This window comes from Phaseolus vulgaris, chromosome 11, assembly GCF_000499845.2.
Source record: "Phaseolus vulgaris cultivar G19833 chromosome 11, P. vulgaris v2.0, whole genome shotgun sequence".
NCBI lineage: Eukaryota > Viridiplantae > Streptophyta > Magnoliopsida > Fabales > Fabaceae > Phaseolus > Phaseolus vulgaris.
Window position 1 is genome coordinate 12,853,140 of NC_023749.2, and position 15,394 is coordinate 12,868,533.

Sequence of the window (15,394 nt, forward strand, 5' to 3'; positions counted from 1 at the left end):
CTTATATACAAACAAGAGCTTCTGAGTAGGTAGCCTCCTTGGAGGGCTATCGAATAAAGCGTAAACTTCCAGCTCCTTAGCGCAATAGACCGGGCGAGACCACTGTTTGAATCGAGTGGGGTCTTAGTCCAATACAAGGGGATTTTGAAAATTTTATCCTTGAAGATTTTGTACAAGGACGTGAAGGGGACAAAAAGTATGTTACCTGGCCGACTGATAAGAGACAACCAGGTAACAGGTTCGCCCGAGTGGGATGCCAGTGCAATCCTCCCTTACTATTCTAGTGCAGCCCACCTCGCCTCTTACGCACCACGATATCCTTGATGAGGACTTTCATTGTGATGGTAGAGGGTGGGTCATCATACAACCAGTGGGTAAAGGGTAAGTTTACTTTCATATTCAAATTTATTGTTCTTCTTTTGTATGTTAATTGTTAACTTGAAGGTTTCCAATCTTTGTAGGTGGACACCTAACCATTATAATGTTGAGGCAATTTGCCATGCAATTAAATCACAATTTAGGGGTCCTTATTATCACTATGACGAAGCACATGAGGAAGTCCAACTTAAATGGTGGATTGAATTTATGGTAACCTAAACTTTGTATTTTAATTCTTTCTCATCCAACTATTTATGAATATTATAAAATATGCGTAATTGTGTTGTTCATATTTATAGACTCAAGTCATTTGGGTCCTACATGATGAGTGACAAATCAAACAAAATCTACGAGTCAAAGGTTAGGAAACACCTTTATGATATGCTTGGAAAAGCCCGGGTTAAAGGGACTAAACCTACTTGGATTGGTGAGCAGGCCTGGATTGGTCTTTCAACCTATTGGGATTCAAAAGTTTCAAACAAATTTTTTTAAAATAAATTAAATTGGTCATCAACTCGAAGTAGGGCATTGCACTCCACTGGTTGTAAATTACATGTGGACATTACATTGAGCCTGGTAAGTACATTAATTATGTATATTTCGTTACATCTTATTCAACTTAGTATGCAATATCTAATATTGTTAACTATTTTTATTTATTTCAGAAGCGTAAATATGATCGACCTGTTGAGCCAATTTATGGCAACACACACTAAGAAGGATGGTGCATGGGTAGATACTCGTGCCAAACAAACTTATGTAAGTTGTTGCTTTACTTTTGCTTACACATTTTATATTTTTAAGTTACTATTGTAACATTGAGAAGTCCTAAAAATGCACTAGGAAATCTACCATGACCGACTGAAAGCCATCCAAACCAAAAACTCTAAAGGATCTACCTCTAACATCTAATCAACAACAAAGCTTCAATGCTGGAAGGATGTTGTTAGAGGCAAGAGCAGAGGTCGATATTATGGCACTATAGACTTGGCTGGCAACATTCGACATGGTGTGTCATCAATGACTCAACCTAACATATTACATCATTCCATTAACTACATAGCTAAGAATGAATAACTTCGTCAAAAGGTCGTGAAGCAAATCAAAGACTTGATCAAACAAATCAAAATGTAGCCCTATTGATGGATAAAATACAGCGTTGGAGCAAAAATTAGCCATGATGGATGGACATCAACCTAATACATCAATTGGCGCGAGTCAGGTCCACCCACACTATGCTAAAGAATTTGATGATCAGGCAGTGTCTTGAGTTCATTATCCATGTAAGTCAAATTAGCTACAATATCCATTCATTAAATGTGCATGTCTTCAAATTCATTCACTAATATAAAATTTTGAGTTTGAACTTAATTATATTTTGGTTTGTGTAATACTTCATTCATTAGTTCCATAACACGAATAATTAATTTACTTTATTAGTTCCAAATGATGTTTCTAGTTGTTGATGTTTCTAGTTGTTGATGTTTCTAGTTGTTGGATCTCTGTTTCAATTTTTTCTTCATAGGTCATGTTATCTTTATAGGAACTTATACACTACATTCTATGTTATTTTGAATTGTAATGCTAAACAACAGGTGTTATGCAACTTTCAAATATGATTTCTAGTTATGGTTTGGATTTTAATTACAGGACATTTGTGTTATCATGATTAATTCATTCTGATTTGATTTCTTGACAACATGTTATAATTCAATTTCAATATTCATTTCAGTTTGAAATTTGATGTTGTTTGTAAATTTATTTCTTTATTACAATGAATTACAGATATTACATTCACATAAATTGGATTTGGATTCGTTAAAAATTATTTAAATTCAATCTAGTATTAATTTAAAAAAAAAAAAAACATGTTCAAATCTCACTTTTAAATACATTCACAAGTATACTATTCAAATTCCAACAAAATTCAAGTATTTATTTATTTTTATTTCACAATTTGTGTGGACCTACACTACAAGAAAATCATCAAATAGAAACCAATTTTTAGAAACCAAAATAATTAGTTGCAATAGTAACTAAATTAGAAACCATTTTAGAAACTAAAATAAAAATTGGTTTCTAAATTAATTTCTATTATTTTCTATTATTGTTAAATAGTTTCTAAATTAGTATCTAATTAGCAACCAAGGTTTTATCTACCAATTATTTAGTTTCTAAATTTAGTCTCTAAAATCTTGGTTGCTAATTAGAGACCAATTTAGAAACTATTTAACAATAATAGAAAATAATAGAAACTAATATAGAAACCAATTTTTGTTTTAGTTTCCAAAATGGTCTCTAATTTAGTTACTATTGCAACTAATTATTTTGGTCTCTAAAACTTGGTTTCTATTTCATGATTTTCTTGTAGTGCTAATCCACATTAACATTTTAAATTATTTCTTCATAGCGTTGGCCAGGCCTATTTATGACTTTAATTTATTCTAATTAGTGACCAAAAAACATATGCTACACCCACACTAGCCCGAAACTTTGTGATGTCTTAGATGAAATAACGCATTCACATTGTAAAAGTTAAACCCACTCAAAATGCGTCCATATTACATAAGTTCAATGTGTCCATTTTAAGTAAGTTTAGCTCATTCAAACTGCATCAGTCGTCAGTCGTCCACGTTAAAGTGTTAGTACCAAAGACATTATCTTTAATACCCACATTCTTGTAATGTATACAAGTACTTTAATATATCTCTAAAAGTATTCCTTAAAGTGTTCCCCTAAAGTATTCTCGTACATTAATTCTTATATAATCTTCCATACATAAATTTAATATACTTTTACATGCATATAATCAAAATATATTCTCATACAATTTCCTTTTTTTTATAAATTAGGTGCCTTGCTTTCAGCAATGAAATTGCTTTATACTCAAGTTATCAACTAAAGAATAATTAATTTTATAAAAGAATAATGATTAATTAATATAGAAAACTGTCTTACAAAAATAATATAGAAAAAAATCCTTTTTTTATTCAAAATTGCTTTCTCCCAAAGTGTCACAAACAAACCTTCGCTTTCTCCCAAAGTGACGAGCCTTTCATCCTTATGGCATTCTGATTCATAAAATCAAAGTTTCATGTCTCTTTATTGGCACCTTTTGTTCCATTTCTAACTGTAGACATTGTTCCTTTCCCTATATGTGTATTCAAGTTATGGCTAAACAAGAAACCTCAATTCAGCATAAATTGTTAGGTTTTGAGTTTGTTCACTGTTTCTGCATACTCATTTGTTAGCAGATTCAAGTGGGGTTTTCTATCTTGAGAACTTTATTTTTCTGTTCTATTCATTTATTTCCTATGAATGAACAAGAAATCTGATTAGCCTTTTAGCGGTTGTCTGTTGTGCCACGTACCATGCTGAATGGTATGAGAGACTAAGACTTGCATTATTGTACTATATATAGTCATCAAAATCACCAAAAAGACTCATCTTCAATGCCATGAACTTTGTGTTTCTTTGGATCCACTCACTTTTCACCACCTCATGTCCTCGTAAAGAAAGTGGGTGAAAGCTCCTTAGTTTTCAGCCATATACATGGATTATAATACCTTGGTGTCCTCAAGAACAATGTGTGGACAAGGACACATTTTTCCCTTGTAGCTTCGTGTACGAGATTTTGGAACCAAACGTGCAACAACAAGAAAGTCACAAAAATACGCAAGTTTTCTAGCAGTATGCACAAATCAAACCGGTTTCTATTTCACGTGGAACAAATGGCCATTGTTGGGCTACACATTTAAAGTTGCTAATTCTAGACCATACAATAAATCTTCTTAGGACACCCGTTTGTCTTGGACACTCAACGACATAAAGTATGACTCACCATGTTCTAACCAAAATTATTTCATAATATATAAATAACTACTAAATCAATTTTATAAACTTAAATAAAGTCTTGTCATAGCTTCTGATTCTTTTCAAATTGACAAGAAGTCGTATTTTATTCTTTTTTTAATCTTTTTTATTTTGAAATTTTGACTTGTTTAACGTGATTATATATAACATGTATCTAAACTAATTTCAACTATTGGAACTTAATAAACAAAGAAATGTTAAATGAATGGCACCAGGGCATGCATGATTGGAAAAAGACAAATAATTAATGGGGTGAAAAATAAAATAAACACTGCTGATTACGTGACGCAGTGTGCATTCTTGTCACTGTCCACAAGAATTCGTCCAAGGAACATGCATGTGATTCAAGATGACGAGTTGCCATGAAGGCCACTAACTCAATTAACCCTACAAGCCTCTATATATAACATTTATTTAAGAAACCAACTCATACTTTAATCAACAAATCTATAAGCTTCTCAAAATGTGCAAAGGCGTGGAAGGAAAACAGCGTGGTGGTTCATGCAGGAGCTTCCCACCTCAACAGATTTCTTCATTTTCTGCAACAAGAGGTTGTTCCACTTCTTGTGAACTGTGTGGCTTGCAGGCTTCATTGTATTGCCCAGCGGATAATGCGTATCTGTGCAGGGAATGTGACAAATGGGTTCACAGAGCCAATTTTGTTGCCCTTAGACATGTGAGGTGCTTTTTGTGCAACACATGTCAGAACCTTACACACAGATATCTGATTGGAATCTCAGCAGAGATCCTTCTTCCACTAAGATTGATTGTGCAGAAACAGAACCTTGCTAACAACACCACCCATGGATTTTATTCAAGAAAGATTAAGAGACCTTTCATCTTTCTCTAGTTTTACATGGTGTTGGTATATTCAAAAACCAAATTGCTGCAACGACATATTTAGTGTAGTTGCAGTACATGTAGTTTTCAAATATATAATATTATCACTAGCTATTAGTACATTATGGTAGCAAATACGTTTCACTCTTTTAAGTTTAACTCATTTCTTCATTAAATATTTATGGCTGGTTAAATATCACGAACTCAACAAATTTTATTAGAATAATTTTTATTAGGATTTACTAATTTGATACTGTATTAATAACTAAAGTTAAGTTTAACCAGCTCAACTTATATGTTTTACACTTAGAAGTAAAGATGATGTTTCGTTTTTGATGTAGATTCACCCTGAAATTGGAAATGGAAAAGAAACCGATGAATCTTAATCAAGCACAAGCTAATGTGATGGAAGTGTGAGAAGAAAGATTTTGGGAGCGGGAGAAGAAAGTAATATTGAGGCAAAGAAAAAGTGAAAAGAATGTTATTTCACATGTGACTTTAGTAATTAGAGAAGGTGAATATAAAATAAAAGGTGTTGTCTAAACAAGTGGCAAAAGAAAACAGAAAAGGAGAATTGGCTCATGCAATAAGGCAGGTCCAATCTACTTAAAACAGAAAAATATAAATAAATATTTTAACAACCCCCCTCAAGCTGGAAAGTAAATATTTTTCATTCCCAACTTGGACTTCAAAATGCAAAACTGTGAAGAAATGAGTGACTTGGTAAAAATATCAGCAACTTGCATGACAGAGGTGATGTGAGTTGATTAAGGGATGATTCATTAGTTGACACTTTTTAAAATTAGGATAGAGATTCTTAAGCAATTAGAAACAATAAAAAACACAAAGACAATGAACCGGTTGAAATATCAAACAAACAATTCAAACCAAATAGAAACACATTCTAAAGAAGATGAACTGATTGAAACATCAAACAATCAATTCAAACCGAAAAGAAACAAGAAACAAACACAATCTACCAATTGAAATCAAGAACACAAGACAACAACATGTTTAGAATTTGATATGGAATGGAAATGGAAAAAGAAGATGAAAGGATGAAACACTTATGTGGTTGAAGCAAGGGAAGTGATTCACGCCACTTGAAAGGTGAATAAACTCCAAGATGTGTGAAGAATGTCGCCACTTGAGAGTTCCCAAAGGCTCACAAGATAAGACTATGAAAAGGAGAACAAGTCTCACAAAATCTAACTCAATTTGAGAATAGTAACTTTACTTCATATTCAATGTGTCTTTACAAAATCCAAGCACCTCTATATATAGTTTAGAGGGTCGGTCATTCAAAAGGCAAAAAGGAAGAAGCGAATTAAAAGGCATTGAAATTTCACCCCAAACAAATCACAAACTCTATGGAAAGTGTGACTTTTCTACTATCTTCTCATAAGTCCTATACTCATTTTCATACTTCCTTTTTATGTTCTATTTTAGTTCTACTCTAAATAAATTACAAAAAGAGATATTAATTGTAGCCCATCTACTAATGCTTGTGCCCTTGTTCTTAGTAATCTTTAGGCTTGGGCCCTTACTCTTAGTAATCTTTGGGCTTGGGCCTCAATGTTAAGAACACTAATAGGAAGAACTTCAAGTGTTTTGGTTTTTTACTATTCCTCCTATTGATGGCATCTTTATTTGCTTGTTGAGATGACCCTTCAAATTTAGCATCATTGGTTATCTTCATGTGTTTTTGGGTCACATCATGCCCCCCAAGTTGGAGAAAATTCGACCACGAATTTAGTACTCCTGCATATAAAAAAAGTCAGTTTGCTATCAAATAAAACAGTGGAAGAAAAGAAAGGCAAACTTGACTTAGCATATTGAAATGTTAGGAGTTCAGAAAAAGAGGTCCTATAGACAGACCATGTTGGAAAAGATTGTTTGGGAATGATGATATTTTTTGGAAAAAATCCTCTTAAAAGGTTAAAACCATTAGGAGGTATGTAAAAATCATCCCTAACATTCTTTAACCAAGATGGTGTGGAAGTAAGAACCTTGGGTAATGAAAAAGACAAAAAAGAAGAATACCTTGGAGGTTCAAGTTGAGGCAGAGCACGAGTCAACATGATTGATTTAATTGTTAAGGTGTTGTGATGCGGTTTAGCACTTACTTCTTTTGCTTTCTCATTTTCTCTTTTAGTTTTTATTTTTATTTGTTCCTCATGAACCTCTTGGGGAGATAGGGGTTTTAAGGTAACCTTGTGCCCTTGGAAGGAAAAAGACATTGTATTGGTTAGGCCATCATGTAAAACATGTCTATCATATTGCCAAGGCCTTCCTAAAAGAACATGAGTTGCTTCCATGGGCACAACATTACATAAAACCTCATCTTTATACTTTCCTATTGAAAAGTTTATGGGGACTTGTTTGTTAACCATGATTTCACCTCCGGCACTAAGTCGTTGTAATTTATAGGGCTTGGTATGAGAGATAGTGGGTAAGGCTAACTTCTCCACAAATTGTACTAGTCACATTAGTACAACTACCCCCATCAATAATCAAGGAACATAACTTGTTGGTGATAAGACAAAAGGTGTGGAAAATATTTTCTCTTTGGGTATCATCCAAAGGGTTTGGAATTGTTCCCAACATTCGCCTTATTATCAATAAGTCACCTTCACAAGGAATTTCACATTCATTTTCACTAAGGGTTTTTGAAGGGGAAGGGAAGTTAGATCTAGATGAGTTATCACTATGTTCACTAACTACTTGACCCTCATTAACCATCATGGTTCTCTTTGTTGGACAATTTGCGGCTATATGACAAAACCTAAACATTTAAAACATTTTTACTTAAGGTTTTGGTAGGGGATATAGGAGTTGAAGGTGAGGGTTTTGAATCCTTTGATTTGTAAGTGGACTCCTTTTTAAAATTGGAGGGAAAAGTTGAAGTAGATTTTTGTTTATTTTTCCAATATGTGTGGTAAAATCCATCATTATGAGAATTTTTAAAAGAGTTTTTCTTGGAAATTTGGGATTCTACCTTGATGGCAAGGTGAACCATTTTTTCTAAAGAAGTATACTCATATAATTCTACCAGATCTTGGATTTCCCTTTTAAGACCACTTACAAAGCGAGCCATTTTGGACTCCTCACTTTCAAGTTCCTTAAAATAAGCATCCACACTAAGCGTGCCTTGATGAAACCTTTGGAGTTTCAACAAAAGGTCTTTCCTATAATGTGGAGACACAAATCTAGCGCACATACATTCTTTTAAATCATCCCAAGAAACCATGGGTGGTCTCTTGTTTAGCCCAATGTCCATTACAAGTTTATGCCATCATGCATGGCATAGTCTAAAAATTCTAGGGAGGCTAACTTTACCTTTTTTGGTCATCTTGGACCTCATGCACATTAAAAATTTGTTCACATTTAGCCTCCCATCCTAAATACACATTAAGATCACTATCTCCACTAAAACTAGGCAATTTTACAAATGGTAAATAAGGCTTTGCCATATGTTGGCGTCTATCTTCATAATGTTGCCTTCTCCATTCGGTTTCTTCATCATAGTCATGATAAGTGGAAGAACTTCTTGATTCATATCTATGATTTTGTTTCCTTTATCTTTGTGGTCTTTCATTTAGCTTCTCCAATCTTTGGAGTCTTTCCTTCATTTGTCTTAGTGCTTCCTCCTTTTGTGCAATGGTTCTTTTAGCTTCTTTCAATTCTCTAATTAGAAAAACTTTTTTAGGAGAATGAGGTTTAGATAATTCACCACTAGAAAGATGATTCATATCAACAAACAAACACAAAACACGAAGAACAAACAATTAGAGAAAACAAGTTAGAATGAACAATTGCTCACGGCAATAGGTAGAAAAAGAAGTAAGCACTCAAAGAAAACTTTTCTTTCCTTAACCAAGGTCTCTCTTGTGGATTGGATAATTTTCAAGTGAAAGATGCCAAGGCAAACAACACTTGCTCAAAGTCAAATCACCACAAAACTTTAGGGAAGAAAAAAAGACAACCAAGAAAAGTGTAAAACAAGAAAGGCTAAACCAAAGTTAGAAAAGAGATATAACAAAACTTGGAATACAAGACAATCAAGAAAAGCACAAAAGAAGACTCAAAGAACCTTACTAAACTTTTAACTATGAAACTTTTTGAACTAGAAAATTGTTAAAGAAAAAGGATACAAAATTCTACAAGGTAGAAAACAATTTGTCAATCAAGTTGAATCCAAAAGTGGGAAAAATGAATTTCTAAACCAATTGATAAGCAAGATGCCTTCAGAAACGATTCTCATTGTTTTTTAACCAAATGCGCATTGTTTTAACTTCATTTTGGTACTGTTTTGGCTCTTTTTTTTATCCAAATTGCATCAAGCAAAGTGTCAAAAACATTCAATTTTCCAAAAAAAAAAATTGGTGGATTCAAGATAATTGAACACTTGCAATCATATGTTTGGAACTTAACATCAACTTTTACTAAAACAAGTTTCTAATGGAAATGGAAAGGTCACAATTAAAAGTAAGCAAAGAGAATCAAAGTAATAACACCTAATACACTAAAGAACATATGACACAAAGTAAAAAAGCAAGATCAATGAAAAGGCACAACAAGGAACATATTCAAAATGAAAAATGCAATGAATAAACAAGGTAAACAAAATCTGCAAAGAATTAAAGGTGCTGCAAAATAAAAACAAGAATGTAATGACAAGAAAGTAAAGAACACAAAATGTAAAGAACAAGATGTAAAAGTACTTGAAAGTAAAGGTACTTGAATGTAAATTGCTTGAATTAAAAGTGTCAAATCAACTCAAAAAGATGAACAAAACCATATCTCATGATACCACATGATGTGAGTTGATTAGGGGATGATTCATTAGTTGGCACTTTTTAGAATTATGATCAAGAATCTTAAGCAATTAGGAACAATCAAAAACACAAACAAAGACAATGAACCGATTGAAATATCAAACAAACAATTCAAAAAAAATATAAACACATTCTAAAGAAGATGAACCGATTGAAACATCAAACAATCAATTCAAACCGAAAAGAAACAAGAAACAAACACAATCTACCGATTAAAATCAAGAACACAAGACAACAACATGTTTAGAATTTCATATGGAATGGAAATGGAAGAAGAAGATGAAAGGACGAAACACTTATGTGGTTGAAGCAAGGGAAGTGATTCACGCCACTTGGAAGGTGAATAAACTCCAAGATGAGTGAAGAATGTCACCACTTGAGAGCTCCCAAAGACTCACAATATAAGAGTAGGAAAAGGAGAACAAGTCTCACAAAATCTAACTCAATTTGAGAAGAGTAATTTTACTTCAAATTCAATGTGTCTTTACAAAAGCAAAACACCTTTATATATAGTGTAGAGGGTCGATCATTCAAAAGGAAAAAAAGGAAGAAGCAAATGAAAAGGCATTGAAATGCTGCCCCAAACAAGTCACAAACTCTATAGAAAGTGTGACTTTTCTACTACCTTCTCCTAAGTCCTATACTCATTTTCATACTTCCTTGTTATGTTCTATTTTAATTCTACTCTAAAGAAATTACAAAAAGAGATATTAATTGTAGCTCATCTAATAGTGCTTGTGCCCTTGCTCTTAGGTATCTTTGGGCTTGGGCCTCAATGTTAAGAACACTAATAGGAAGAACTTCAAGTGTTTTGGTTTTTTACCATTCCTCCTATTGATGGCATCTTTATTTGCTTGTTGAGATGACCCTTCAAGTTTAGCATCCTTGGTTATCTTCATATGTTTTTGGGTCACATTAAGAGGTGATAGGTAGGAGTTTCAGAAAACCTATACTGAGCTTTTCACGAACCAAGTGAGAGCCAATTTCAATATGCATCGTACGTTCATGAAAAACTTGGTTTGAGGAAATTTGAATAGTAGATTGGTTGTCACAGTATAAATTTGCAGGTTGGGTGGCTGGGATGTGAAGATCATGGAGAAGATAAGAAATCCATTGCATCTCACACTTAGTAGTAGCCATTGCTTGATACTCTACTTCGGAGGAACTGTGGGATATGGTTTGTTGCTTCTTCGATTTCCATGAAATAAGGGAGCTTCCTATGAAAATTGAATAACCAGTGACCGATTTTCTGGTGGTGGGGCAGGTGGCCCAGTCAGAGTCGTTGAATCCACAAAGTGTAAGGGTGTTTTCGTGTGGAAAGAAAAGACCATCACCAAGAGTGTCTTTGAGGTAACGAAGGATGTGGCAGGCTACTTGTTGATGAGAGGTGGTGGGGGTAGAGATGAACTGACTAAGATTGTGAACCGCAAAAGTTATGACGGGACGAGTGTTGGTGAGATAAATCAGGCGGCCTAGGAGACGTCTGTATTCGGAGGTAGCGGCACTATCTAGGGGAGTTCCTTGGTCTGGAGAGAGGCGGGAAGTGTGGGTCATTGGAGTAGCCATGGTTGCACAGTCCAACATTCCATTTTCTTGAAGAAGATCAAGGGTGTATTTGTGTTGACTGAGGTGTAGGCCAGTGTTGTTACGTGTAACTTCAAGTCCCAAAAAAATAGGTAAGATTACCTAAGTTTTTTATTTTGAAGGTTTGGTGAAGGGCAACGGTGATGGTGTCAATTTCCTATGTGTCATCGCCAGTTAAGACAAGGTCATCAACATAAACAAGGATTGCAGTAATTTTATTGTTAGCATATTTAAGAAAAAAAAGAATGGTCAGCAACAGAAAAGGAATATTTGTGAGATACAAGAAAGGAGGAAAGTTTGGCATACCATTGGCGACCAGCTTGCTTAAGACCATATTAAAAGCGTTGAAGTTTGCAGACGTGTCGGGGAAAAGGAAGAGAAAGGCCGGGAGGAGGAGCCATGTAACCTTTTTCATGAAGGTCTCCATGAAGGAACGCGTTATTAACATCAAGTTGTTTCAAAAACCAGTTTTTTTGTGTTAGCAACAGCAAGAAGTAAACGAAGGGTGGTTAGTTTTGCAACAGGAGCAAAAGTATCTAAATAATCGAGACCTTCTAATTGGGTAAAACCCTTTGCAACAAGACGAGTTTTATGGCGATCAATAGTGCCATCAAAATGTGTTTAATTTTGTACACCCACTTACAACCAATGCCTTTCCCGGGGGAAGAGGAGTAAGAATCCATGTGTTGTTAGTGGTAAGAGCTTGAAGCTCAGCTTGCATGGCAGATTGCCAACAAGTGCTTTTGGAATCCTCGTAGTAAGAGCGAGGTTCATGATTAGAATTAATGGAAGAAATAATGGTGTGAAAAGAAGAAGAAAGTGAATGATATGACAAGTAATTATTTATTGGATAGCGTGTGCTTACAGTAGTGTGGGGAGTATGAAAGTCTTCAAGATATGCAAGTGGGTGACGTGGGTGGGTGGATCGACAAGGAATAGCAGGTGGAATGGTGGGTGATTGGGCAGCATTCGGTGGCACTGACGCAGTATGTGGTGCCTCTGTTGCAACTTTCGATGGCTCTGTTGCAGCTTCTGGTGGCTCTATTGGAGTTGTAGTGTTGGATTTAGGATGATGAAGAGGGTCCTCGGTTGATAATGTATCAGAAAAAAAAAATCAGAAGCAAGGTTATAGGCATTAGGAATAGGTAGATATAAAGTGTGAGAGCCCCTAGTTAAATCGCAATCCAATTTATATGGAAAACAATTTTCATGAAAGATTACATTCTGGATATGTTAATGCTATGATACTTTAAATTCAAGTAGATATAACCTTTTGTGTTATGCGGGAAACCAAGAAAAGTACCCTTAACAGATCTATCATTCAGTTTTTTTTCGATGTGCAGTGATTGTGCTTGCATAACAAAGACAACCAAAAAAATTTAAAAAAGATATATCATAAGGTTTGTCAAAAAGCTTTTCATAAATATTAGAATTTTTTAGTAAGGGAGTTGAAATAGAATTTATTAATAAGACAACGTGGTTAACAAAAAATTCCCAAAATATAAGGGGAAGTTTGCTTGAAAAAGTAAGGCGCGAGTAACATTTAAAATATGTTGATGTTTTCTTTCAACTATGTCGTTTTGTTGAGGTGTTTCAATACAAGTAATTTGGTGTACAATTCCTTTTGAAGCAAAAAAATGAGACATAGCAAATTTTGTACCATTATCAGTTTGAATGGTTTTCACAGTAGTTTTAAAATGGTTTTCAACAAAAACAAAGAAATTGATTATGTGGTTATGAACTTCGGATTTATTGTGCAGCATGATAATCCAAGTATAACGAGAGTAATCATCAACAATAGTTATAAAATAGCGAAAACCTTGCATAGAAGTAAAGGAGCATGGTCCCCAAATATCCATATGTAAAAGATAAAAAAAAAAAAAAACAGATGTAGCAGAAGTACTAAGAGGGAAAGGTAATTTCCTCTGTTTTGCACGATTATAAGTATCACATATATGCAGTTCATCAACAGTAAGAAAGGGAAAAGTTTTGCTTAGGATATGTAATTTTTCATGAGAGGGATGCCCTAATCTATAGTGCCACACAGTTTTATTCTTGATATTACAAAGAATAGAGGTGTATGGTGTAATATTTGAAAAAACGGGTAAAGGTTTAAGTAGATATAGGCCAGCAGTGACACTAATTGTACCAATCCTCTCGCGGGATAGATTGTGTTGTATAACACATTGAGTAGGGGTGAAAGTTATGGTGCATCTAAGATGAACAGAAAGTTTAGAAACAGAGATCAAGTTCAATTGAAACTGAGGTACATATAATACATTAGTAAGGTAGAGTTTTGCAGAAAATTTTACAATACCATAATACGAGGTATAAACAGTTTGACCATTAGGTAGACTTATTAAAACAAATTTAATTTTGGTGCAAGTAGTAAAAGCATCTAAGTTATGGCAGACATGATCAGTTGCACCCGAATCAATGATCCAAAAATATTTAATGGCAAATAAAAGGGGAAGAGACTTACCCATTGAAGATTGTTTAGTGTTGGTGATCACATCTACAGAAAAAGTCCCAATTTGGTTTATCTGTACTTGAAGAGTGTGATCCCCAGTGTTTTGTTGGCGCAAGATGTTAGTCAAGAACTGACATATTGTTCAGAAGTAGGGTGGATATCTTTTATATTCTGTTCTTTAGGCAAAGACTTCGAACAAACAACATTAGTAGCAACAAGATTGTGTGCTAGTGGTGTTCTATTATTAAACTTGTAACCAGGAGGAAAACTATGCTTTTTATAGCAATTCACAGTATGACTAGTGTGATTGCAAAAGGTACAAAGCTTTCTGAAGACATTTTTGTGGTCTTAATATCAGCAGCAGGAAAACCATGTTTACGAAAACATATAGCTTCAGGGTGACCAGACTTACCACAGAAAGTGCACAAGATATTACTAGGATGAGTAGTACGACTACTGTTCAGGCTATATAAATTGGAAATAGGCACAGCAGCAGATAATTGACATTCTTATTGTACAACCAAATAATTTTGTTTGGATATAGGTGGAATGGGATCCATGAGCAAAACATGTGAACAAATATTGTTATACTGAACATGTGAATATTTTCGTGGATTTATAACCAGATTAATAGAAAAGGAACATTTTACAGGACAAGTACAAACAGGGTTAGGTCTGAAATTTCCAACTCATCCCAAATAATACGCAAATTTGTGAAATATTCAGTGACAGACATGTCACCCTCGCTTAGAGAAGAATCCTCAAGTTGTAAATCAAAGATACGCGAAAAATCACCTTGAGAATATCTAACTTTTAAGTCATTCCATATATCGAAAGCCACATCCATCCAAATAATACTTTGCCTAATAGGAACAGAAACTGAATGTACTAACCAGGAGACGACCATGTTGTTACACCGTGACGAAGCCGCGAACGTTGGATCATCATTTTGCGAACATGGATAAGAATCAAGGATAAATTCCAGTTTATTCTTGGGACTAAGTGTTATAACAAAAGATCGATTCCACGAGAGATAATTGTTGGAATCAAGAACAGGTGAAACCAGCGAGACCGTTGGATTCTTGCTAGGATGTAGATATAGGAAACTGTGCATTGATTTTTCTGACGAAGATAGTGTTGATTGCTCTGACGATAGCGGCGTAGGGTTTTCATCATCCATGACCTGAAAATGAAGAAACAATTATAAGACGTTCAGGAAAGAAGGAAAAAACTGAAAAAGAAGAAAAGAAAAGAAAGAAAAAAACACAGAGCAAGAATATCAATAGAACAGGAAAGAAACGGAGAGGCGCATCAGAGCTCTTCATGCAAAGAGCTCCGATACCATTTTACACTTAGAGGTGAAGATGATGCTTCGTTCTTGGTGTAGATTCACCCTAAAATTGCAATGAAA

At 34.4% G+C, this 15,394-nt stretch overlaps 2 protein-coding genes across 2 annotated transcripts; both read right to left on the reverse strand.

The window, feature by feature from the left end:
• Positions 1-10,844: 10,844 nt before the first annotated feature.
• Positions 10,845-11,495, reverse strand: LOC137834582 (secreted RxLR effector protein 161-like). The gene has a single exon (XM_068642627.1). The coding sequence runs from the start codon at positions 11,493-11,495 to the stop codon at positions 10,845-10,847; it is 651 nt and encodes a 216-aa protein (XP_068498728.1).
• A 3,134-nt stretch (positions 11,496-14,629) lies between these two features.
• LOC137834589 (uncharacterized) lies at positions 14,630-15,163 on the reverse strand. The gene has a single exon (XM_068642639.1). The coding sequence runs from the start codon at positions 15,161-15,163 to the stop codon at positions 14,630-14,632; it is 534 nt and encodes a 177-aa protein (XP_068498740.1).
• Positions 15,164-15,394: the final 231 nt, after the last annotated feature.

Bases quoted from the DNA above. Each gene is read 5' to 3' on its own strand.
- LOC137834582 (XM_068642627.1), bottom strand. From the start codon at position 11,495: ATGGCTACTCCAATGACCCACACTTCCCGCCTCTCTCCAGACCAAGGA.
- LOC137834589 (XM_068642639.1), bottom strand. From the start codon at position 15,163: ATGGATGATGAAAACCCTACGCCGCTATCGTCAGAGCAATCAACACTA.